At 36.5% G+C, this 27,765-nt stretch overlaps 1 protein-coding gene across 2 annotated transcripts; it reads left to right on the top strand.

Annotated features, from left to right (window-relative positions):
* Nucleotides 1-27,481, top strand: LOC105253711. Of its 2 annotated transcripts, none has more exons than XM_011261913.3 (6): nt 1-182; nt 14,487-14,579; nt 20,545-20,881; nt 21,332-21,488; nt 22,232-22,601; nt 23,025-27,481. In XM_011261913.3, the coding sequence occupies exons 3-6, from the start codon at nt 20,545-20,547 to the stop codon at nt 25,152-25,154; spliced, it is 2,994 nt and encodes a 997-aa protein (XP_011260215.1). In that variant the 5' UTR covers nt 1-182; nt 14,487-14,579; the 3' UTR covers nt 25,155-27,481. The 2 variants fall into 2 exon arrangements, with proteins under 2 accessions (XP_011260215.1, XP_011260225.1); XM_011261923.3 differs by lacking the exon at nt 1-182 and adding an exon at nt 7,663-7,803.
* Nucleotides 27,482-27,765: the final 284 nt, after the last annotated feature.

Raw genomic sequence — 27,765 nt, 5'->3', positions numbered from 1 at the left:
TCCGTCGTCGCAGGTGAAACGCTCTCTCAGGAGAATGTACTCAGTCGTGGTCGCGCGATCGCACTAGACGATATTTACCTGCCTGCGATCCCCGGGCAGGAGCGTATCGGCCGCACGCAGCTCCCTCGAGAGCCCCTCCGTCCCCCCTCGGGCCCCCCTCGAGCACGCAACACGGCAACGAGGTAGGAGAGAACACGCGTGTTACTATCGTTCGCCGGATGTAATCGTTCGTCACCGGACACGCTGGACGAATTATCCGCGAGATACGGAGTTGTTTCAGCGAACGTCACCAAGCTTCTCGCGCCGAGTACGAGTTTCTTCTTGGAGGAAGTACGTTAGGTTCTATAAATAGAGAGATTCTCGCTACAATGCTGCACTCCAATGCGGATTTCCTCCAGCTGTGACCGGTGAACTTTGTACGCGCAGTTTGATATAGTCGAGAGAGAAAGAGAGAGAGAGAGAGGAGGGAGAGAGAGAGAGCGAGAGCGAGAGAGAGAGAGAGAGAGAGAGAGAGAGAGAGAGAGCGCAGGAGGTTGCCCCTGACGAAGACTCCTGGATGGAAAGGAATTTCGATTTATTCCGCGATCATCTCCAGCTGATTTCTTTCGAGGCGATCGTTTTTCGCGCTCACTTTTACATTCGTCTGCCGCACCTAATGGTGATCTCAACGCTGACAGCATCGGGACGGAATCGGGGTCGAGCGAGAGTCCCGCGATACGGGCTTGCAAAAGAGAATTCGACGCGAGGTCGTCGACTGTCTCAGCGAAGGAAGACGCGCTCATTAACTCCGGATGGGGAAGAGACCCCCGCGGGGGCAGGCCCGGTAGCAATTTCGCGAGCGTGAGTAAGCCGCGCTCGCGCGCGTTGGTGCCCCTCGCGCCATAGGCGTTCCCCGCTCACGTACAAGACTCGTTGACCTTCGCGCCTGCCGACTCCTTGCAGGAGTATGAAGAAAGCGAGCGGCGCGCGATCCGAGAGTCTCCGATGCGCCAATTTTGGTAACTCGCGTCGAGATGCTGTCGTTAAAGCGTAGGCCCGGGAGTAAAAGAGACGCCGCGATATGGACTTTGATTTTTTTTTAAATCAAGACTTCTCAAAGGATGATTTATGTTCCGAGCGATATGACTCGGAGACAAAAACATGGATGAAGCTCTAATCCGTGAAATTGACTGTCTATCTTTATAGATGAAAAATACAATGAGTATCTTGTATGTATTCCTTCTCTCTCTCTCTCTCTCTTTCTCCTTTCTCTTTTGCGAGTGGTATCGAAGCTTCGCAGCAGTGTATCGACCTTTCGCGAGTTACTGTTGTAACGGACTCGAGATATTAATTCTTTTCATCTGGAGCGAGGAACCAGAGTATCGCGTATGATAATTAATTCATGCACTTAACAACGAATGCAAGTATAAGATGCAAATATTTCTGCCTATTTTAATACCAAATAATCTACGCTGAACTGGTAAGATGGAAGTAAATTTTTTTAGTAAGTTTTTTTAGACAGTTCAATATAAATTCTAGAAAATAGAGAATTTTGTCTGCGCAAAAATAATAATGTAGATAAAAACAATAAAAATATTTCGAACAATTGACGCTCCTGACAAATGCCACGAGAGCGACTAAGGGTTAATAAGGGTTAATAAACTAGTATCTCGATATCTAAGCTTGAAAATCGCAAGTAAGCATCGCAATCTCGAGATCATAGATGAGAACGTGGATCGCGAAGAGCGTCCGATCGATCTGCGAGGGATCTTTTTCGACAATTCTCACCGACTGTTCCCTCCTATTTGATTGTCAATCAGTATAATAACTGGTCAATGAATTATGTAATCAACATTTGCATTATTAAATGAGCAGTCGATGTCCCGCGTCGTATGCGAGCTTTTATACTCCGATGAATGAAACGGGCATCAGTGTCGCGATTCAACAATCGCGATGATCCAAGCGAGATCTATAGAAAAGCAAAAGCATTCGATCGACGTTCGAAAGTTTAAGCGACACGTTGCGGCTAGGTGAAAAGACTCGAAAGTCATGGTATATCAATACGATAGTCTGAAAGCTGCATGCGCGAGGAAAGTTTTTAATGCGCGTACATGGCATCAATAATTTTCACATGTCAATATTTTTGTCGTCTAGCGTTAAAAAATAACAACAATATGCATTTTAAGCTCGGAATTTCTTAAACTTGCCATCGCGATATCACTTTTATCGCTTTTTCGCAGTACACGTATAAAATTACATTCATTTGTCGCTATCGTTATTTTTCGTTTCGTAGATAAAAATATCTATAAATGATTCATAAGATATTTAAGGAGATGATTGCGAAGTCACATGGCAAAATTTTACACTATTATGTTTCTTTCTCTCAATGAATTAATATGTCGAAATAATTTTTTAATTTTCTTTTTCAAATATTTATATTTTAATCAAGGTTTTTTGAAGATTGATTTTTTCGTCAATTATGTTTTAATTAATTTTTTGATAACCTTGATCGCAATTTCTAATGAAGGTATAATTTTTATTAAATCAAATAAATATTAAAAAAAAAACAAAATAATGATAATTAAGTCAGTAGTTTCCAAGAAAAAAATGATAAAAATTTAGAAACAATTTTACAGAAGTGTTTCAAGGGAAACAATTTTTTTGACATCATTTTTATATATGAAACTTTTTAGATATATCTAAAAGTCATTTTACAGCAAAATTTTCAAGGGAAAGGAAAATTATTATATATTAAAAAAATAATAAAAAGTATTTCGACATTTAAAATCATTTTCAAACGCGTCTTCGAGATAGATTCGATAAAAAAAAGCTTGAAAAATATCGCTCTACGCCACTGACATCCGCTGCTACACCTCCTCACGCGAGAGATGCGACGAGCGCGTGTCTCGCGGAACGGGATACGCACCGCTACGCATCCGAGGGAAACACGCGCGTCACTCGAGGGCGCCGTATCGATTTTCGAATTAGTCGCTCGAGAAAATTTTACGACGACAAAGCAGTTAAATGAGAGCGATACGTTCGCGCGATCCATCCCCGAGAAAATCACGTCACACGCTCTCATCTTTATTTAAATTCCGACCGTCTCGCGTTTCCGTAGATCTACGCTATTCTACATCTCCAGCGAGATCACTGGGCGATTTCCAGTGTGCACGCGCAAAATTTACGATAGCGACGCAAAATCGCGTAGGTCGAAACGTGAGAAATCGTTGTTTCCATCGCCGACGATAGCATTCGCGTCGCATTATTTTCAACAGGGGAATTTTAAGTGAAGCGATCACGTCAGTATTTTTTATCACTATCGGAAATCTCGTTCAAAATCGAATCCAAATGAGAATCTGCTTTCGATTGTATACAAGATATTCCAGGTTCCTCTTTTGTATTTTTTTTCTCTCTTTTTGCTATATTTAAATACACACAAATTCTCTCGAATCTCAATTTGTATTAAATTACTCGCGAACAAAAGTTTCAAGATGTATACTAATGGTTTACGGGCTATATGTAACTCAGAATTTACAAACTTTTGCGAGCTAAGCGTTACGAATTAATCTTCAGATATTTGTAAATTAAAATTTTTTTAAAATTGAATGTTTTATTTTAACAAAATTTTTGAATTTTAATATCGATTTAAAATTGACGCGCATCTTTAAGAAATGTCTTTAATCTCTAGATATCTCTGAGACATCGAGAAGACTTTGTATATTATGCAGGTTATAATTAAAGATTTGCAATTTATTTTAAATATATATTTTAAATTTATGCGTGTCGATTTAAAGAAGATAAGAAAGGAAATATAACAGAGACTCGGATATCTTGCATAAATTAAGGTTCTCTGCGGAGCGCGTTTAGCGTAGCCGTTTGCGTAGGCAGGGTAGCCGACGTGCGGTTTTGCAGCTTCGGCTTTTGGGCCCGCAAAACGACGAAAAATTGCACGCGGTGTCGGCGACGGCGGCGGTAGTACCGCCTCCTCGAAAACCGGTCCTGGGACCGCCGCAGCCGCCGCCGCCGTTGTTCCTTGTCGATTTCGCCTGGTGAACACGCGATCGCCATCTTGAATCCGGCGAGGATGACGTCACTGGTACAGGGCACGGTCGCTTTATTCACTGCCGCTTACGCACCTCGCATAGGTGCAGATGTACGCGCGATTCTTCACCAGAAAGTCGCGATGGAAAATCAATTAAATAATCAACTCGCGACAAAATTTTAAAAGGATCACAAGTTTGTGTGCACTTGAAATAAACTCTTGAAATATACCCTTTTTTTCTTTATAAAATATTTATAAAAATCACTTTCTCTCTCTCTCTTTCTCTCTCTTTATATATAATGCAATATAAAAAGTACAAATTGTAGTTTTTATATATTTACACTAATTTTAATAAAATAAAACACTTTTAGCATTTTAATTTAACGCATCTCATTTATGATGTTATATTTATAGAAATACTTATTATATTCGTTTTTTTCTTCAAACTTTATTAATAACTTTATTAATCAGATGCAAAATTTAATATAGGATCGATGTGATAGTACGTGAAATTTTATCGATTTATTAATATTCAAAAACAAATTTTTATATTAATCATCACGATATTTGTGTGTAAATATATTTATATATTTTTTTATTATTTGCGCAATTTAATAATCAAAATTGAAAAATATGTTGGTAACTTTTATTCGAAACCTAACTTTTTGATTAGTTGTTCTATTTATGTCGAGAAAAGGATAGAGAAGTGAATTAATTGCACTAATGAGATCGATAGTTATCAGTAAATTGATCTTCGCTACCTTTTTGAATTTCGAAATAAATAATCAATATTGAGAATCAAACTCTCTCCCTTTGAATATGTAAGAATAGTTACGAAATTTACATTCGAATCTACTTGATAATACGAGAATAACGGGGGATCGCAAATTTTTAAGTGTATGTTTAAACACGTCCTAGTATTTTGAGTTAAATAAAGCCTTCTCTTTGATTTATAAAATATTCTTTTTTTCTATAGTAAAGAAACTTCAAAAAATCTTATAATATAAAATACATGAAAAATTATCAAGCATTTTTCATTTCTGATATACATATATTCATATGAATATGTATGCATATATACTAATCTTTTTTTCAACCTACCGATTTTGAAGTAATGTGTTTGTGTATGGATTTACAATTACATAGTGCATTTGTTTATTTCTTATCAATTTGAAATTTTAATATCTTTTTAATATAATAATAATTATATGAATATAATATAATATAAGCATTCTATAAAAATAAATGATGCAGAATATTTGATTGTTTTATCTGCTATCATTGCAAATCCATCACCTTGAATTTAAAATAAAAGACAATGTAACACTCACCGATACGATGCGCAACAGGAGTTGTAATATGCTGATCTGTAAAACAAAAATATTTTTTAATTAAAACAGTATGTAAAAATTAATATTTCAAAAAGTAATTACTACGTGCAATTGAAAATCTTTTATTCATATTTTTTCACATGAATAAAAAAAAAGTAATAAAAAAAATAATAATTTCTAACAAAAAAAATTTTTATAAACATATAAATTTTTATGAAATATAAGAAAATTTAATTCTTATCATCAATAATATAAATAAATTTATAAATCCTAAATAATAAAAAAATTTTTAAATAATAAAATATTATATTTTCATTTAAACATTTTTATTTATTTATATAAAATAAATTATTTCTCTCTCTCTATCTATATATAGAAATAATTAATAAAAATATTTTATTAAATATAACATACTCTTTTGAATTCTTTTATTTTTTCATATGAAAATAAAATTTCATATATGAAAACAAAATAAAAATAAAAATTTTATATACATTATATTGTGTAACATAGTGTAAAATGGATCATTATTCTGAACATGTATAAATTAATTACACAGAATTAACAAATAATAAATTAAATAAGCATTATAAAATACTCACAATTGTTCCGCTGTTGTTTGACGTCTCTCCAGGCTTTTTCTTTCTCTCTTGTTCGTCCTTTGTTGCTCCTTCATGACACTGAATAATTCACGAATCGCGAAAATTATTAATTACGATCGTGCTCGCACTGAAATACACTCACGCGGCACTCCAACAATATTAATAATGATATATCGTAACGCTTTATTATATCAGGAAACATCGCGAAACTGACGCTCGCGCGATATTACGATCTGCTCCATTCGACGTTTGAAAATCACGCTAATTTCATGCGTCAATCTCTGTTACTCTTGATTTTACCGTGCACTACGCAAATCGAGTTAATGGCTAATTAAGATGTGATAACAGCCGGAATTAATTAATCGCACAGGTTGATACTTGCTAACTGTAATGATTGTATGAATAATCGTGCTTCTAATAAAGTATTAAAAATTGTAATCGTGCTTCTAATAAAATAAATAAAATATTAAAAATTGTCGCAATACAATTTCGAGAGATAATACGCAGCGTCTTATGCCGCTACCTTTTCGCTCGAGTCACGCGACACGAATGACAAGACGTCGACCGTATATAAACAATACTAAACACAATGATATACGTTATAAAAGACGAGTAAAATAAATCGAACGATTAAAAATATTCAAGCACCGTGATATGTAATCTATTAATAATTATATAATTACCAAGAATTCAATGATCATACATTTATTGATAATTATGAAACTTTAAGAAACGTAGAATTTTTTCGGTATAATCTATTTGGTAATGTATTACATATTTCTTGATGAAAAAGAATTTTAATTATCATAGAATATTTTCACGTTATTGCGACACTCGAGCAAAAAGATTGCGACGCTTTATATCATCGTATATTATCCTTCTTAACGTGATCGCGGTCGAAGCGATTCTGACGCGACCTTGTTTACATATTTGGCGGTATGTCAATGGTGCGATGACGTAGTAGGGTAGCACGGAGAATATCCCCGCTCAATAGAGTGGGGGAAAAGAATGTGTAAGAATCGACGCGTAGAGAGATGAAAAACATTGTTATCATTCGGTCAATGTCCGCACGTTAAACAAGTGTGTTATATGTCGTTCATCGATAAAGTTCTTCTATCTTGATAACCTTCGATAATAATTTCGCGTTCGATATTCTCATGAAGTAATCCTTACATTATTATCGTCTAACTAAAAGATTATTATAATTACCGATCATTAATCCTCGGAATTAATTAATTCTCGCGATTATCGTGTTATAATTAGCCATTATTAACTCGATCCGCGTGGAATCGCGAGATATCAGGGCAAAAGTTGCAAGTAAGTTATTTTCTCGCTTATTAATAAAGTACGAATATAATAAATCGGTTCTGAGCGGAATGACAATGTGACGCATTAAATTAATAAATATAAACGTTTTTAATATTTACCGCATAATAAAATATTACGTGTATATATCGATAAATTGTTGAAACGTGTATTTTATGTAATTTATTTGATTGAATTCTACGGCGCGACTAATCAGCAAAGCAACAATGTACATATTTTCGGATATTGCATTCTGCGAATATTTATCTTTAATTTCCGAGTGTTGAGTAAAACGAAATTTTGAGCAAGCGTAATTTTCGCGATATTTTCCAATATGTCGTAATATGTATAATAAAGTGCAATTAATGTCGAAAGAATACCGTTCAAAGTAATACGTGATCGTTATATTCTAGTAATTAGTTCGATCGTAATTAACTGTGTTTTCGCAAATAAGTGTCTAATGCCATGAAAAAGAGCAACAAAGGAGGAGAAAGAGAAAAAAAGGAGACCAAAGGCATCGAGCGATAGTAGAGCATTGTGAGAGGTGAGTGAGCAATTTGTAGTTTTTACTTAATTAATCATATTTAATCTTTATTATTGGCAAGATATAGTCGAGTTGATAAAATTAATATTTATTACAATTATTTAATATAACAATCTATTTTACATAATGCGGAAAAAATAATCTATATTTTATTTTAAGATATCTAAAATATTTTAAAATATTCGCAATTATTAATTTTATTAATTTTAGATTTAAATTTAATTAGATTATTTATATAGAACTACATTTTTTTATGTATATTTTATAAAGAATTACATTTTTTTATTTATATTTTATTAGTTTATATTAAAAATTTATTATATAGAATATCAAAAGCAGAAGAAAAATATGATTAATTATTAATTATTAATAAAATATATCGGTAGAATATCAAAAGCAGAAGAAAAATATGATTAATTATTAATTATTAATAAAATATATCGAATTTTTTCCAAAAACTACGTTGTTTTTCAATTTTTCTGTTACTTATTTGACTGAAGTCTTCATGTCCTATTTTTTTTCTCGTAATCTTATCGTTTTACATACGTTTATATGTACGTAGTTATGTCTGCATGTCTGTTTAGTGTTAGAAAATTTTAAATTTTTGCATCGAGAATATTCTGCAAACTTTAATGAAATGATTTCCATAATGTAAATGCTCATGAATTAATTATTTGCAATGAAATTCTTAAGCATTGTAAGACGGATGTAACTGTTATGATTTGCACATAGTAACGCCTTTCTACGTATAAGCATCATGATAAATTTTAATAGCACATTATTGCAAGATACATTAAAGATATTGCACAGAAAATAGTTACTACGAAAAAGTTGTAACAATAAACATTTTTCTTTTTGGCTTATTATACAAATATTATCGACACGATAATATTTGTAATTTCACTATTTTAAATTAATGTTTTGTTTAACATTCTATTAAATATATTGAATTCTGATAAACTGAAATAGTAAGAAAAATTCAATTTCACTATTTACTTTCGTTCCAAACATGCAAGTCAGCCAATCAAAAATAATTATAACGGAATTTTTCGTTAGAAACCGGCTCGATTTCTAGTTCGAAATATTTCGACTTGTATAACTGCCGATCGTAAAAATACATTATTTTTTTCTGCAGCAAGTCCGTGACGTAGCTTTGCACCATTCACTTCGAGTTAAAACACACTTTCGCAATAGCAAAAGTCCGATCGCTATAATCCACTTTCTGCAGCGAGACAGTCCGCAGCTGTCCCTGGCACTCTGATATTTCGATTTTTTCTCCCGCCTGATCCCGTTTATATATCCGTTTCTTTGACACGCGACAAGGCGCGAGACAAGATTTGCACCGATCCATGCGATTGTTAATGACAATCGTTTGTGCATGCATACATATATATTTCAAAGAATTATTTCATTTATAAAATTGCATTTTTTTTTCTTTCCGTGATGTGTAACAATATATGATTTTTTGTATGCATTTTATTATTATATATTTTATTAGTAGATATTATATATTTTATTTTTTTATATTTATTTATATATATATGCATAATATAATATAATAATATATTAATAAAATATATACAAGAAATCGCATATTATAACACATGGCGGAGAATGTGGCTTTATAAATAAAATTTCTTTTTTACACGAAAGTGGAAGAAGCCACAGCTGCGTTATGCAACGATCCTGGAAAAAGGAAACTGTAATTTATTCAGTCAGAATAATCCGTGACGTTTTTCTTATCGTGTTCCCTTAATCCGATTGACCTACTCCGTCCTTGGTTTTTCGCGCACACAGACAGTGAATTTTCTCGACGACGATATTTTACCGTTTTTTCGTATCTGTCATTTGCATAATAGTTTATTAAATTGATTCGTACGTTAAATTTTCATTTTTTAACCGAGCTTTTATTTTGAATCAAGCTTTTAAAGTTTCTGTTTTGAACATGAAAATCGAATAAGATAAATTCTCTTTAATAATAACAAGTAATGATTTATTTTCAGAAATATATTTCGTCGTTTATAATAATAACGATATAATATACGTTAAAATCCTCCCTGACTAAAAGCTACGTTTTTAAATTTATGATATTTCAAATGAGAGATTAAAGAGCGGACATTTATCTTCCATTTGCTGCTTTAAATCCGATATACGGGCGAATATTTATTCTCTTTCCAAAACAAAAAGATTCAAGCTTTCCACCATCGGAAAGAATATAATTGTCCATTTAATCATCTTTCATATATTCCGGCCAAACAAATATTGAAAAAAGAATCGAGCTTTGCAATCCAGTATTACAAAGTGACTAATCAAGGAAGTATATACACTTCGCGTATAATAAATGAGAAGGGGGATTGCGCTGATCCTCCTTTTTCCTTTCGGTCCTTTAATCCGTCGGTTACGTGCATCTTTTGCTTTTCGTGCGTCCAGCGATGCATGTCGAGGATCGAGGAGAGCAATTCCCGCGCGTTCTTTCTCTCTCTCTCTCTCTCTGTCTCTCTCGTGCACGCGTGTGCGGTGGTGGCGGCTCGCAAGGATACACGCACGTGCGCGCGCACGCGTATCCGTGCGCGACGATGACGGCGGCTAGTGAAAGTCGAGACTTTGCGCGCAACTTTGCGCAACGAGATCGCAACGTTGTCTCCTTCGGATACTGGTTCGACTTTAAAGGCTCGATCACAAGAAGGCATCGAGACATTTAGCGTGACTGGGCGTTCACGTCATACTTCCCTTCCACGAACGCGAGCGATTGAAGAAGTTATTAGAGTTAGAGAGGAGGATCTTAGAACTTGACTTTGACGAAATAAGTTAATATCACGTTGCTTTACGGAATTTTTTTCTAGAATTTTTCCGTAGATTTGTGTTATTATCTTTCAATTAAAGTTACTTTTAGTAAAGTTAAAAAAAAATTTCAAATTAAAAAAAAATTTAGAAATTTTTAAATAAAGCCAAGGTATATTAAAACCTTCGGAACCCGTCTTCATCGACTCTTCTCTCTAACTGACATTTTCAATATTTACTTAACATTATTAGATACCGCATAATCGCTTCGATCCATTCATTCGACTTTCACTTACTTAAAATAAACATATATATTACATCTTAATATTATGCTTTCACATATCGCGTAAAATTGCACGTTATTTGATTTTTCTAATCGTCCATTATTCTGTTGTTTTTTAAGATGATATAATTTCCTTTATAATTTTAAGCTATGCCACTTTACAGACATTACAGAAGTTGGTTTAATTTCAAGTTGTGAATATTGCTTTACAAATACAACATTGCGATCACGCACATATTGCTTTCTATATAATATCTAATATTTTTCTTAATAATTTTATTTATTTATTTTTATTTATGTTATTTTCTTTTAACATAAACCTTTCTATGAAAAGAAAAATTTATGAATTCTCGAGACACGAATAAGCACTGAAAAATGCCACTAACTTTTGAATCGTAACAACAGCTGATTCTTTTTAAATTTGTATACATTCTTTATTATCGATATTCAATCCATCTCTTTACAATCGATATTAATAGTCATCAAGTCACGATGGTTCTTTTTGTACATATTATACATCGTAGAAATATTATACATCGACAATTCATAAGAGAGAAAAATTGACACAATGGCAAAATATTAAAACAATAGATATGTATCTCTTTGTTGTGTTTTCTCATCGCTTTGTTTTTCTTAAATTATTGTCTCACATAATTAATATGTAATTTGTCTGCCGTGATATATAAATTCTTCGATTTATCATCTTCGAAAAGATCATCGCAAGCAGAGATATGACAAATCTGTCATTCTTCCCTCTTATTTTTCTACGTTCTTTTCTATTTTTATAATGCAATGTATACCTACATGATAAAACATGCAGTGTACATCTCCTCTAATTCTCGTTTCACGCGGAATTGTCGTTGCCAATACTTTTATGTAATAGTTCCGCGAAAAATATATAAGTCATCCGTTGCTGTATCACCGACATTCGTGAGTAATCTCGCCGGCGACGTGTTTACAAGCATACGAGAAAAGTTTTGTCATCGTTTTCCAGCAGAAATAAACTCGACAAGAGACACGTAAACCTTTAAATATTTAAATATCTCGGGGAATTATTTTGAGAGGAAAATCGCACGAACGGATGATTAACGCATGAATGATTTATTTCGATGCGAGTTATCAAGATGATCATTCTTAGCACTTGTTCACGTTTGTTTTTTAATGCATCGTCTTTTTTTGCAATAACGTTTATAAAGAGTTGCCACGTTTTTAATTAAAAATATTGTATAAAAAAAAGTTTAATATTATTTTTCATTTTTGAAAAATGCACGCGTTATACTATTTCAAAGCATGTATTACAGTAATACTTTGTTCGCGACCAGTCAACCTGGGAAAGTTTCTTCACATCTACATATTCTTCATATATATATATATATATATTTATAAAGTCTCTTGTGACAAAATATGGAGAACATTTATATTAAGTTAAAAAATCTCTGTAAGATATTTTTATCTTTACTAATGTTAAAGCTTTATCTTCGCTCAAACACATTTTCCATTCCAACTTTGAATAATTGTGTTTTGCTTGAGTAAGAAAGCCGCACGAAAATCTATTTCAGTTTCACTAGAAAATTTAATATTTCGAACGCAACTTTATTTTCTTTCCACTATTATATCTGTATCTATACATACAGGAACATTTTTTAAATTTATCTCCATTTTTACCTAAATATCGAAAGTTTTATTTACTTCGTGTCACGTTGCAGTAAATTTAATTAAATTTTAAAATCAAAAATTTCCTAACAACAGCTGATATAAACTATCTTTCTCCGAGAGAGAAATGATCAACTTTCTCCCGAGCACGGAGCAATTTTCTTGAAAATCTAAAATTCCTTCTATTTTATATACAATATAATAAGATTTAAAATTAAATTTTTTTGCATAGAAAATATTAACTTTGCATATGCAATTAAAAATTCGAATTAAAATTTATTTAAAATTATAAAACGAGAATAAGAATAATCCTCTCATTTATTCGCAATCTTCGTAACTTAATCTCTCTCGACATGTATTTAGATCGTTGTTGAAAGTCAATGATGCTTCAATCACTAGTATCTCGAGAAAGTCACGATTGCCGAAGCATCTTGTATACAACATATTATTCGCTTTATGTTCCACGACCAAGGCGATGTAGAGTCGCGTTGGCGATAAAATCGCGTGGGACATCTCCCGATCTGACCGTCATCGAAAGCCTTCGCGAATTCTTTCGCTGACGATCCTCATTATCCTCCTCGTCGCGAACCGCGAGCACGACTTACACGGCCGTATACACATGTAAAAGCGTACGTATTCAAGCCACATGTGCAGCTACGTGAAGTCTCGTAATCGGTACGACGTTCACGTGCGGGTCGCCCGAAAGGAATATCGGTGAGCGAGTGTGGTCTGACTCCAAGAAAATTGGTCAGAGCTGTGTCAATAAATGCGCGAGTGTGTTTGTGTCTACGCGTGTGTGGGTGTGTGTGTTTGTGTGACAGGAAGCGGCCAAGGTTAGCGACGCATCATCCTACTGTGTCATGGAAGAATCGATTACGTCGAGTGTACATTTCTGCCAGAGAAAATCTGTGCCGCAGAACGATGCGGTTATATTAAATCCGAGTCTAGTTAACGTTGTAACTTTGAGAATTTGCAACATCTTCTATCATTCCTGGGACGCGCGTTTTTGAAACAAAGCCAAATAATTTTTTTTTCTTTCTTTCGCGAAAGACAACAAATAAAATTTGATCTGGCCAATGTTTTCTGAGGCGTCTCTCTTCATAAATCTTCGGGGTACCCTTTTTAATCTCACGCTTCATCTACCATCCCATTGCGAATCTTCTCTTCTTCTCTTTACGTTTCGGATATCGTAGAGCGCACATTCTCAGAGGCGATTATAGAGTGCAGCCTAATAAAAGCTTTCTCGCGGGGCTATAAAGAATTCCAGAGTGCACGTTAGAAACGTAGAATGTAGTAACGATAAGAGGTGTTAATTATGTATTTCTGGTAATAACATGTTTCGGTGGAAAAAAGGTACCTCTTTAATTACTCCGAATATAAGGAAGCTACTAAAGCTATAACGATCCGGTTCGATGCTCTCGGATCGACTAATCCTCGCCGATGGAAGTTCCTGTTAACTATAATTTATGAATCGTGCTAGTTCACTATAGAATAACAGTTGAAGCAAAATTATTCTAATAATATTTCAACAGACATTCGAGCTGACAAACATAAATTGTCTCAAAACAGAGCATCTTGCGTATAAATAATACGATATAGATCGACACTATCGTATCTTTTGTCAAAAAATAAGCATCTTTTACCGCACAAAGTTGCTTATCTTTTGACAAATTATGTCTGTTCATAACTTTTAATACGATACATAGTCTAACGCTCTTGTGCGAAACATCTTGTAGAGAGACCTCGGTGTGTCTCTTTCCCTATTTCCCATTGATATATAAGACAACCGCAAATATTTACGCACTTGTGTGCCACGCAGGAGCATGTCGCGGATTTGTAACCACTGTGTATTATTAGCCGTCAATCGCGGTCGCGCACGCGTCTTGTCGCGATGTCCGCATATTTCACGCTCCGCCGAGATAACTTTCACTAAAGTAATTCTTGTCATGTTACTTTGGTATTTCAGGACAGCGCGCCATGCGTCATCAATCTTAAAGAAACGAGGAACGAGGACCCGGGACGAGGAATCTGCGATCGGTAAGCGGTTAAAACGTTAAAGGTACGTACGTCAGGACGATCCTGATTATATACACACATAAGGTGTTTTTTAATAAGTGCGAAAAATTTTAGGAGATGATTCTTTGTCGAAAATTAAGGGTGGTGTTTTATAAACATACTCCTACATCTCTGCCTGTGGAATTACATTCCTCTAAAAATGGGGAGTAAAAATTAGGTTTTTATTTTTGTCTCAAATTTGGAACAAGTTAAAGAAATGAAATCAGGATATTTTCTATTCTAATTTCATTTCTTTAAAAAAAAGGTTATTTATTAATATGTTTTTCAGCCTTCCGTATTATTAGCGGATGAAACTAGCAACCCCTCATTCAATTTTTTATTAGAACTTTTTATGTCTACTTTTTAAATGTGAAATATGTGTATATGAAAAACCTCCCTTAATTTTCGGCAAAGAATCATCTCTTAAAATATTTCGCATTTATTAAGAAACACCCTGTATATGTAAGCAAATTTAATTTAAAAAATTGTCTATTTTTTTCTCTGTTTCTCTCAATTCTCTGTTCTCGATTTTGCCTAATAAATGTATTTTCGCATGTAAATTGTCGCGCACGAGAACTTTCCGAGATCAATTCTTGTACAAGTAATTATGGGAACACAAATAAAATCAATATCAATTATTTCCAAGAGCGGTACTCGATTTTAAAAGTAAATTCCGTCGAGAACAAAACTTCTCGGCAAAAGCGAAACGAAGAATAAAGTTGAAATGAATTTAAAAAAATTATTTCAATACGAACAAATTTCCGTCTTTATTAATTCATTTGCATTATTACTGATCTCTTTCTAATACATATTCCGATTCAGAATATGCATTAGAATATAATAGAATATATATACAATTTATATATAAATAGAGAAAAGTACAAACAAATTGAGAATTAATCGCACAATTAAAGTTATCATTTTCGCGATCCAGTTTTCAAGCTATTAGATTCGGCAAAAAGTTTACGTTGTGTTATTTGACATTCGCAAAATACCGTCGATTTGGGATTGGAAAAATAGAAAATTCGCAGGTTTCGGGGATAAACAACGACACTCGGTGGAGCCGAGTCAGTATAACCGGGCATTCTCTTATATCGCGAGCGCGTATTATCGCGGTGCGGTCTAACGGTGCAGTCGGTCCGATGCATCGAAGCGTGCCCGAGACTCTCCTTCGTTCGCGGTCCTGCATCACGGGTTTGCCGGCAGTCATCGTTAGAGAGAAGGACGACCGCGAAGTATTCCCCTCGATTTCTGGCACGTTTCCCTCGCGAGTATCCGCACCGCGAAATGACGACTTCAGCTGGGACAGATCTGGTTCATCTAATGCGCGTTAAAGAAATTTGGATCATAATTCAATGACGCACGCACAAAGAACGATTTTGTACGCGATTTCCGCTGAGAAATAAATTTAATAAACGCGAGCGTATTTTCGCGCGCTAGCTTCGATAATATCGTTAATTCTACTCGCGATATGATGGAGAGAGTGGGTACAAGGTAGAGATACAAATTTTATATTTTTGTACTTTTGAAGGTAAAATGGAAGTGACAGAGAAGATTTATATAATATTGTTTATATAAAATATTGTTTTATATTATTTTTAGAAAAAAAAAAAGAATTTTCTCTATCAAATAAAGACTTTAATTTCATTTCCTAATATTCGTCAAATTTTGACGGATATAAAGGCAGGAAACTTATATTTTTATCATTAATTATTTAATTAGTTTGAGCCAATTTTTTATTTTAGTTTTATAATATTTTTATTTTGCTTTTAATCTGTTGTTACATCGCAACAAAAATATTTTGATCATTAACAAGGATTCTCCATAAATTGTGAAATTACGTAACGTAATACAGCGCTGTAGTAAACAAACTAGGATCTATAATTGTCTTCTTAAATCTATTGCGAAGTGTTGAAGGATAGTCGCTGCTGGGAAACTTGTTACGGTTCTTTTTTTTTTTTTCTTTGCCGGACACGGTAGCCGGCTGCACGAGGAAGTCAAGATTGCGCCAGCGGAAGGCCGGATATCAATCGCATCTTTTTTAATGGCCTCGCTGCTGAGCGGATAATGGCTATTTCAAAGGTATCTCGACATCTCTCAGTGACGCGAGAGGACTGATGGATGATACAATCGCAATAAATAAAGTCTCGTACGTTGCATCGAAACGTAAACGAATCGATCGTTGAGGAAAGGGCATGACTCGACTTTTCTACGAAAATAAGTTCTATCAGAGATACCGTTAAGGTACAACCAGGGAGATTCGCGCAGAAAAGCTTCGAGACAAGACTCCTCTCTCTATTCGGTTTTTATTAATAATTGTTGTTCATAACGAACAATCGCGTAAAAATATTTTTTTAATCATGGAAAAATTTATGTTTGATAATACGCGTCTCTCGATCAAAATATTTTTGTTGCGATATATTGTATCGGATCTCTGCTATTTTCATTTTATCTTTAAAAATACAGTAATGAAAAATTTATACATCTCGTGATTGACTCTTGTACTCACTTTCTTCTTCATATCGCGAGTAGAATTAATGATATTTTCGAAGCGCGATAAGTAGCAAAGTTATTATATTCAATTTCGAGATATCAAAGACAAACGTTTGAACAGGACGAGAATAATTAAGGACTATAAAATTATTTGCGTAATTGGCGTCTTAAAGTATGGCGCGAGTACCTCGTATCTCAGCAGCCGCGGGAGGCTGAGGGAAGTGTAATATTACCGAAGGGATTGTAATACGATTTAGCGCTTAAGCTGTACTCGTATAAAGCCGCGCAGAGGTTTTTTATTTCGACTCAGCTTCTCATACGCAATATGCTAATGCTGTAAGACGATATGGGTTAACATCGCCAATTAAATCACACTTTGTTTTTCCCTATTAACCGTTCTTTTTTTCAACTTGTATATAGCGCATTAATTAAATAATTAAGTAAGCGCGTGATACGTTGTAGCACGTTCGAAGAAAGGAAACGCAGGAAGCAGGAAATAGTTACAATTGCCATGAGACTTCTCACGCGTTACTTTCTGCGTTTACAATCGAGAACGTAGCTTCTCTTTGAAATTGTAAAATTATTAATGAATTTTAAGCCGTCCCGAGATCCGCCATTTTGTGATTCTACAAAACGATTCTCGCGATCGTTTAGATTATACAATGGATGGCATGTTCTTTAGTAAGAAATTCTGATAAATATAAAATTATTTTTTATGCGTACTATTAAATGGATTAAATGGATTACTCGCGTATAAATGTGTTGAGTTTTTGATATTAAATATTTTTGCAAATTTTTTAAATTTCTCGATCTTTGCCGAAATATATTATCTTTTTGAAATGTATTAAGAATATTTATTTAGAAAGGAATATTTTATTTATTGATTTGAATAATTAATTTGTATCTAATGCGAGTGTGAACTAAGAATATTCTATTATTATACTTAATTGCAAAAAATTATCAAATTTTCGCTGACGACAAATTAATTTACCGATTAACTCGCGGTTGATAAAAGAAACAACAAATCTGAAACATGTTCCTGTATCTTTGTTATTTTTGCGTAATTTACTATAACACTCATCACACGTGTCTGGAAATACACGTTTTATTAATCGCTCCCGATGTGATTTATATATATTGCGTCACACGCGCAATTAATGTAACTATTTCTAGCCCATGCGATGTTTGGCACTAATAAATAACCCGTCATATCTGTCACTTCAGTCGATTACTCTTGAATTATGCACTCACCGCGCATTTAGGTCCGTAGCAGTTTTTTAGGAGTAGGGACGACCATCGATATAAATATTGCTGTTCGAATCTATTTTTACTCCTAACGATTGATGGCGGCTCCGATATTTAAGTTGTCGTTCTGCATGTCTAATATTTTTTTTTTTCAAATATAGCTTTTATTTTTCATTATTTTATATTTTCATTATTCTTCTGTCTCTCTCTTTCCTATTTTTATTTTCAATTATTTTCGCGTAAAATCAACAATTTCAAAGTTTATCTATCTCTTGCTCGCTTAAAGTTGTTTAATCAATGCTGTCTCTTTATTTTTCTTTTTTTTTTCGAATAACAGAAACATATTCTAGATGGACGAATAAGACATTCGAATTTTTTTTTTGACATTTTCGCTCGATGTGACAGTAAACGTTAATGGTCGCAGCGCGAGACGATGCGACGAGGGCTGTTTGCGAGATTCTCACGCGCTACTAAACACACAGCGGGGCGAATAATTAACGGCGGACAATTTGCTAGGCGTCGTCCAGTTTTCAGCAAAGGGGACCGCGAATTCGCCGGCAATGACGATGGCAGTCGATGGGAGTGATTCACGCGTTTCCACGCGAGTGTATTTTAATCAGGATTATTTTTACCGTCATCTGGCGTTTACGATCGTGCGATCATCGTGCATACCTAGGCTTATGAACGTGCATGAAAGAAACGCACATCGAGATATTTTTATAGATACGGCCGGTATATAATGCCTATAATTTGTGTGCGTTTACTTGATGCAATTACGGGCGTAACAGTACCTTGAAGTAGGCTCTCTCGAGACCGCGGCAGCTATAATCGTTTCGCGCATATCGTTACACTTACAATATGTCATCTTCGTTTTTGTCGTTTATAAAGGACGAGCTCTCCCCTGTTGCGTGGGAAGAATTATGAGCGTTACACCGCTCGACGGCGATTGATCGAATGCTCATCAACTTGCAGAATGTGTTCAATTTTGTCTAGAGTCTAACGGAATTTTTATGCGGCACTTTTGTCGCGGATATTATTACGACGAACATCGGAGATGACAAAACCCGCATTTATCTGCATTTTATATCTCGCGACGAATAACGGCTTTCTCTGCTCCAGTTGAGTAAGAAAGGACGATTTAACTCGAGAAGGGTCGCGCATCTCGAGATATTTCACAGGGTGTACTAAAGAATTGTTAGTACTATTCTCTCGGCTACACATTCTTTGATCAATCTTTAAATTAATTCAAATTAATTTTTAATTAATCATTATTTAATAGAAATTAATAGAAATTATTTAATGGGATTTAATTATTATTTAATAGAATTTAATAGAAATTATTTCATAGAATTTAATAGAAATTTCATTGAAAATTTACATCACGATTTTAATTTTTTGAAGATAAATATATAAATTTCAGCCTTTCTTAAATTATGTGAAAACAGATTAAATTAAATTACTTTAATAAATTTATTTTTTTAACTTAAACCAAAAACTCTTTTATTATTGATCTGCGATTAACATCTGTGTTTGGAAGAAAGTTTTGGTACACCCTGTACGAGGAACACGATGACATGCGTTACGATGGGCAAACCACGCGTATGGATCCACGTGTGAATCGAGCATTGCGTATAAACAATGACATAGCTGAAATATATGAAGGAAAACTTACGTTCTCTGGAAGTCGCTCGTGGGAATGTGGACAGCCGCTTCCTCGTGCTTCTCGAATGATACCTGAGAACATGATGATTCCAATCGTTATAGTACATGTCGTACATGCCATGTCGTTTATCATTAAAGTTTATTACAACGTGTATTAGAGACTTCGGACACGACATTCCGATAATAAAATTTTCATGAAATATGATAGTATTACTAGAAATAAAATAATGATTATTAAATCGTAAAAGAATTGCTGAAAAGTGATGACTTGGAGTATACATTTTATATATATTTCGCGGATTATTTTAATTTTTAAAAATATGATAATACATATATATCATGACATAAACTCAATTTTCATGCACTTTAATAAAAATATTCTATAATAAAACAATATTTTCTAAAAGTACGAATTTTTCTTAATTTTGTTGCGAGTTTTTCTGATATAATAATCTTTCTTGATTCAAATTTCTGCGATTAATTACATCCCCGCTATTGTCCTATAATGATCATTTTTCTTTATATTCGTTGTCAGTTTCCCGAAAGATCACTATTATTTTTCGCCGCAGATGTTGCCGAAATTGACGATTCTGCTCTGGGCGGCAATTCCGATCGTGTTGTCTCAGAGCAACTATGCATCGCAAGGCAACAGCATCGAGTATCAGCCGGGACTGCCACCGAGCACGGTTCTCGATGGCAAGGTCACCAAGCTGGACGACATCTTGCCGATTATATTTCTGAATCGAACCAAGGCCTCCCTAAACTGCGGCCAAGGTAGCATGGAGGTCGAACTCAAATTCGAGGAGCCGTTCTATGGAGTGGCTTACGCTGATTTCGATCGTAACAGCGCCTGCATATTCAAAGGACGAGGCGCGACCACCGCTAAATTGGAACTACCTCTAAAGGGTATCCTTTCCTATTTTTATATTTTATATTTTTGTCTTTTTTTTTGTCAGTAAACAGAATAAACTTTTATTTCGCGAAAGCGTAAAATTAATAAAAAATAAACCGTTTATTAAGAAATGAAATCGAATCGTATATAAAAATGCAATGATATTGTAATGATTGAAAAATTTAATTTGTATCGCATCAAAAATTCTATGGGACAATATATTTTTATTGAACGTATTGACGTATATTTAGATTTTTACAAAATACAGAAACAGAACGAAATTGACGCAATTTTGATGCATTTTTTTATGTTTACTATTTTTTTATGTTTACTGCTTTTTCGAAGTATTCATTTTTAATTCATATATAATTATACAACTTATAATTTGCGTTTAGAAATTCTCAGTTTTCTACTCCAATAAATTTAATTAATATTTCATCGCACGAAAACAATCTGCATTTCAGGATGCGGTACAAAGCAGGATCCTCTGCGTGTGTTTACCAATAACGTGGTTGTTCGCTTTCACCCCGGATTAGAGATGGACGGAGATGAGGTTATCACCATAGTCTGCAGATATCCTCCACCCGTAGCGCCGGCACCTCCAAAGCCTCCAGAAAGCATGTAAGAATTCTTTATTAAAATGCTTACCGGAAAAAATATCAGTATATATCAGTTGTTTGCAAAAGCTGACGTAGGATTTGTCGAATCATTTTTTCATTTTCATATTGAGATCTTCAATTTATTAAATAATTTTATATATTATATCTAACGCATTAATTTTTTATATTAATTTATAAATTTTACAAATTTTAAATTTTAATTTTACAAATTATAAAAGCAGTTTTTTTTTTCTTAAAACAATTCATATAATTTATTTGAAATCCACATTGTCGAAAAAAATGAAGGTCACTCTTAAATTCTCTTTCTCTTTTGTCCTTCTTTTCAAGGAAACATCAATTATCATTACACCGTTAAATTCTACGGTCGACCAACATTACAACCAAATTCAATAAATGCGATATATAATTAATATTCAAACGGACGAAAATTTAAAGAAACGAATATTACAAGAAATACACGCGCTTTTGCTACTTAAATTGTTAAGCATTTGCGACAGATAATTGATATTTAATATTACTGTGTTTGTCAGAGGAATAAGGAAAGTAATACTTTGTATTCAGAACGTGTCGTAACATATACACGCCTTTATTCTCTAGTTATAGTCCAGTTACACTCGAGGACAGCTCCGAGATATCGCAACGCTAACTGTAGTACTAGCCACGACATTGTAGTTATTTGCACGTCTCTTCTCTCATCTCCGGGACACACTTGGTGCTCCGCTCTAATTTGATTTCCGCTCGTAGATTGGCTACGTTGACGCCCTCGCCGGTCACCGAACCGCCGCTAAAAGGCTTCCAGATCCTGCTGATTATCTGCGCGATCCTGTTCCTGTCGCTGCTCCTGCTAGGTCTCGGCTGCTCCTACATGTGCCTGAAACGCCGTAATGTCCGCGTGGTCCATCGACATCCCTTCGAGAGCGGCACCGGCTCCGAGATAACGAAACTTTCCGGCTCGACCCTGAGCAACATCACCATGTTCGAGGGTCTCAAGATACCGCGCGCGCACGCCCTTCTTCACGCGACCGCCGCCTCTACTTCCGGTAGCGAGGCGAATCTGGTGATCGATCATTCGGACACGTTGCCGAGCGATTATCCGAGCGAGAGCCACTCCGAGGTGAGTCTCGATAATTGTTTGCGAAGGCGGATGATGGAACATTCAGCTTATTAAGTAAATAGAGAAGCGTCACTCTCATATCGTGCTAATCTTTTTAATCGAATTACGAATATAAATTTCTGTGTAATAAATTTTAATTTATTCAGCCTACGAATGATTGAAAATTGTTTAATTCTCGATGTTTGTGTATTGAAGTTTCGATATTTAATATCACAATTTTGTTCTATAAAATATTATTTAATATCACAATTTTATGAAATTATAAAATTTCGTTAATTTCAACAATAGTCATATATTGTAAATATGTATGAATAATTATATATAAAGAACTTGAAAGGCTTTTCTAAATCCTCTAGAAAAATGTATGCAAATGAATAGTAGATGCGCTGATCTACACCAATCGCTTTTGCCTTATTTCTACAGGTGGACGAGGAACGTTCGTTGCCTGTGTCCTCCGCCGGGTCTTACGACAACAAGGCGTTCATGGATCATCGCGAGATCCAGCATCAGCGCCAGGTGGAAATGCGTACCTCGAGTTCTTTGTATTCCGAGACGGTCGCCGCCGAGGTGGAAACCTCGTCGATGACAGCCGCGAACGCGTCCAGAGTCATGATACCGCGTCATCCCGTGGCTGTTCCGCTCGAGCCGAAATTCGACGTACAGATGAGAGTGAAGAGAGCACCGCCACCGCCGAGTCCCTTACCATCGGAATCGGACGTGGCGAGCATCGCCCTGGAGAGAAACCTGACGACTATCCTGGAAAGAGAGGAATCGCGTTCGTTGGAAAGCACGCCCTACCGAATGACGACCTTCTCCTACGTTCCCGAGCTTCATGGACCACCGGGTGGCGCGTCGTCCGTTTCCACCATCTCCCGACAGCAGACGCCTCCGGTCTACTCGAGAATTCTTCGTAAACAGGCGGAGCGGGAGACCACCGTGATTCAGGAGAAACTCCCGTCGCCGACGACCGAGCAACCGCTCTTGCAACACGAGATCCGCCGGCCGAGATCCCTCACCTCCCTGAACACCGAGCTCACGGAAACTCGCTCGCTTACCGAGGTGACGGACGCGTCTCACGCCAAATACCGGGTGGCGAGCATCCTGGCGCCGACACCGCCGCCGCCGCCTTCCATCGCGCCAACCACGTCCACCACCGCGACCCACACCGCCGTTCAGCACCGCGAGCACCGTCTGCTGCGCGAGGAGATGACCGAGCCGCTGGTCGAGCCGCAGATGGTCGCGCCTCGCCGTCCGGAAATTACGACCCACGAGGTGGACGACGTGTTTCTGCGCACCGTCACGGAGAAGAAGACGATCGAGGACGTGGAGCGTCACTCTCGCCAGGTCACCGAGTATCGCGCCAGGCCGCAACCGCCGCCGGATCTCAAGTGGGACGTCACCATCAGGAACTATCCGACGGAGGACCTGCCGCCTCCGCCACCGGAATGGGAGAACTTCTCCGACGTCAGTTCGGCTTCCAATTTAACCATCACGAACGAGCCGACGAACGCTGGCGTGGACGACGAGCCGGACGTCAGCATCGAGCCGACCTACACCACCCGCGCCGAGATCCCCTGCAGACCGCCACCCCCCGCCTCCCGTCGTTCCCTCGACGATGCCGATGCCGATTGGTACACTAGATTGGCGCGCGTCCTAGAACCGCGTTACGCCACCGAATTAACGGACGAGGAACGCGCCAAGTGGCGCGAGATCATCACGACGGAGAGCACGCTGCGCACTTTGCTGACCGAGGCGGTAGTCAAGGAGGATTACGAGCTGATCCGCAAAGACGCGAGATACGTCAATCTGTTCCCGCCAGCCAAGTGGGACGTGATTATCCGCATTCTGAGCCCACCGTCGACGCACACCGGCTCCACCTCGTCCTCTAGCCACGGCAAAAATCACGGACAGAGATACAAACGGTCCAAATCATCGGAATGGGACACCAGGTCCAGAAGATCTTCCCTCCCCACCTTGTACGAGTACGAAAGCGACGGCGGCAGCTCGGCGCGCACCTTAGGCACTCAGAGTCATCATCTGCAGACATCGCAGTCCGCCACGACCATGATCGGTGGACAGGGTCGTCCACGTCGATTGGGCGGTTCTATTCGTTCGCGAGGCGCCGGCGCCGGCAGCGAGGCCGATCTGAGATCGATGTCCGAGATAACGGTTCGCGACTTTGCCCGGATGGACCGGGACGATCTGACCAGCTTGAGTTCCTTCGAGGGCGCGGATTCTCTGGTCAGATCGCTCAGCCAGCCGAGCTTGGCCAGGTCGGGCTCGGAATTCACCGAGCATTGGGGCATGCCTTCCGGAAGTTTGCCGCCGTGGGCGACCGCGGAGGATGGCACCAGTTCCGTGGAAACGACCCCGAGGGCGATCAGACGGGGCGACAGATTGGTTCTCGCCTCCTTCGACGAGCACAGACGAGGCCCGTCCGTCACGAGATCGAGTCGATATACCGAGAGGGAGCTTAACGTACGCGTGACGGAAAGTCAGAGAGCCTCGGACTGGTTTAACGACAATAATTCCGAGCCGGAGATGCAGATATGAGCGGGCCTTGAGCGACATTGCTTTACTTCGACGAGGATCTAAAGGAGCTGTTAGAAATAAATTCCGACAATGGGCAACACCGTTTATATTTGACGAAATCGAGGAGCTTAAGATCGTTATTCTGTAATTTTTTGAGCAGGGAATCTTTTTGATACTGTCAGTTTTTTAATGAAGTAATTAATCGAATTTCTCAATTGATTCAATTGGAGGAAAAGTATTTTTTAAATATAATAATTTATATTTAAAAATTCAGAGATTCTGTAAATAAAAGCGAGAGCTTTCGAGAAAACTGCATATTTCAAATATTTCTTGAATATGTGAAGAGTATACTGCTCAAAGAATTGAAGAACCGAAAATTTATTAAAAGATCAGTAAAAATTTTATTTTTCACTTCTTCGCGGCTCTTCTACAGATTTGCATGTGTTTTAAATTCTATTGCGAGTCACGAATATAATGGATTATGTTTTATACGAGCGCTTATATTTTTCTCACGGACACTTTTTCGGTCGGTGACTCTACGTGACTCGCGCATTACGAGTGGATGCCACCGCTGTTTGTTTCGCTCTCAAGCAGAGACCTTCCGTATGATGGATATCTTGCCAAGAATAACAATGCATTCGAACGAGCAATGAAATACAAAATAATATTTCGCATACTAATATTCATTTATAGCGGCCAGGTCGCTATTTTTTTACGCCAGTTATATCGGTGTCCTACAACTCATGGCCATTCACTGCCTAGATTCATGTCTGACAGTTCGCGAATAATCGCTCGTAATCGCTCAAACTGAATTGTTTCCAATCAATTTCGCGACTGCCTCCCGAGTCCTCCGTTCCTTCGATATCGAAATCTCCCGATGTTACAATATCCCGAATTTTTGGAAACTTGCTCAACCGCCAATTTCTTCACACGTCACTCGTAGACGGAACGCGTAGACGTAGATCATACGAGTTGTTTATCTCGCCACGAGTGAGTCTGCAGATTCTGGCGAAAATACTATCAGAAAATCGAGCATAATTTGCAGAAATCAAACGATTAAAGCTTATACTGGCAATGAAAACTTTTTATCGCTAACTGCGCTCTCAAGTGACAAATATATTGCGCCATTTTGCGTATTTTATAAATCACAGAAAACATTGTTAGAAATATTTTACGGTACAAAGTACGAGTTTGAATAGCGTAGAATTCTCATTCGAATATCCTTCGACAAATTTAAACGGCTTAATTAGCAAATATGTCAACATTCGAGTTACAGAAAAAAATAACGCAAAAAAGAGCAAATGGCAGAAAATAATAAATAACATAATCATGAGAGGATATAATGTCGCGCGATGCAGCTTGTCCTCAGCTTCCTAACGTTCGATAAATCGCGAAGATCGATCTCTCTCCTTCTCTCTCCTTCTTTTTCTTTCTCAGAGATCGTAAGGGATCGCACGTAGCTCGCGATTAAAACATTCCCGTTTGCGATACAACTGCGATAATAGTCTACTTAAATAGGTAACGAAACACACGGTGCTGGGTTATATGCTTCACAAACGATATAGTTTAAACTTCTCTCTCCAAGATCATTTACCTTAACCCCCTCCTCAAGCCTTTTATCCGATTTAATGTATTGTCGTCGGAATACCTGGGCTCGGTCGAGATATCGACCGACACGGTATGTTCGTACGTAGATAGGTATTTGTAATTATATGGCGTATCTTTACGGCTAATGTATAGTCACAAGCTGCGTTAAATTTAAATTTATAACTCTCTCATCGCGCTCTATCTACGTGCAGTCATTAGAGTTTACAAAGTCTTCCGAATCCTTGAGCTGCGAGATGGAAATTCGGAGAGTTTGCAAATTACATTAATATATCAGGGCGCGATTATAATTCTCATGACGATTGCACGTAATTGCTCCGGGATTTCTACATTTGTTTTGACAATGGTCAACAATTCGAAACATTTTGCCTTGAAAAGATAACGCTACGTTTCGTTTTTGTTTGCGATATCGATTAAAATTATCGGTTGTCAAAACTGCGGACAAAGGATGTTAGAGATAACGCAAAACTGATTTTTGGAACGGTATCAAAAAATTGCATCAGCAAATTTTTACTTGCAATACACAATTTTGAAATATAATGGTACTTAAAATAAATTTGCTGTGTATATACAGGGTGTCAGGACAATCTCTTTCCCAAAAAAGCTCCTGTAGCTTTTACCTCGAGAGCTTTTCAAAACACTGTAATAAAGTATTTTTTATTTCGAATATTTTTCGAGTTATGCAATTAACAATTACATATTTTTTCGAAACAATTATGTATTTTCTTTACACCAATTGATTCCTGTCATTATTTTATATATAAAAATATTAAGATAAGATAATCGAAAAATGAATATTTTACTAGATATTTTATTTAAAAATTAAGAAATTACTTCAAGCCTCATAACTCGAAAAGTACTCGATGAAAAAATACTTTATTATAGTGTTTTGAAAAGCTCTCGAGGCAAGTTACAAGAGCTTATTTGGGGGAAAAGATTGCCTCGACACCCTATATAATCTCTTAGAATATCCGAAAAAAAATATGGAAAAATGCATCGATATTTGAATTATTTTCGCGCAACTGCT

This window comes from Camponotus floridanus, unplaced genomic scaffold, assembly GCF_003227725.1.
Source record: "Camponotus floridanus strain SB8 unplaced genomic scaffold, Cflo_v7.5 scaffold22, whole genome shotgun sequence".
In the NCBI taxonomy this organism is placed as follows: Eukaryota; Metazoa; Arthropoda; class Insecta; order Hymenoptera; family Formicidae; genus Camponotus; species Camponotus floridanus.
This window is presented reverse-complemented; position numbering and strand designations above follow the sequence as displayed.

Bases quoted from the DNA above. Each gene is read 5' to 3' on its own strand.
- LOC105253711 (XM_011261913.3), top strand. From the start codon at position 20,545: ATGTTGCCGAAATTGACGATTCTGCTCTGGGCGGCAATTCCGATCGTG. The intron at 20,882-21,331 runs GTATCCTTTCCT...TCTGCATTTCAG, and splicing joins ATTGGAACTACCTCTAAAGG to GATGCGGTACAAAGCAGGAT. The intron at 22,602-23,024 runs GTGAGTCTCGAT...TTATTTCTACAG, and splicing joins CGAGCGAGAGCCACTCCGAG to GTGGACGAGGAACGTTCGTT.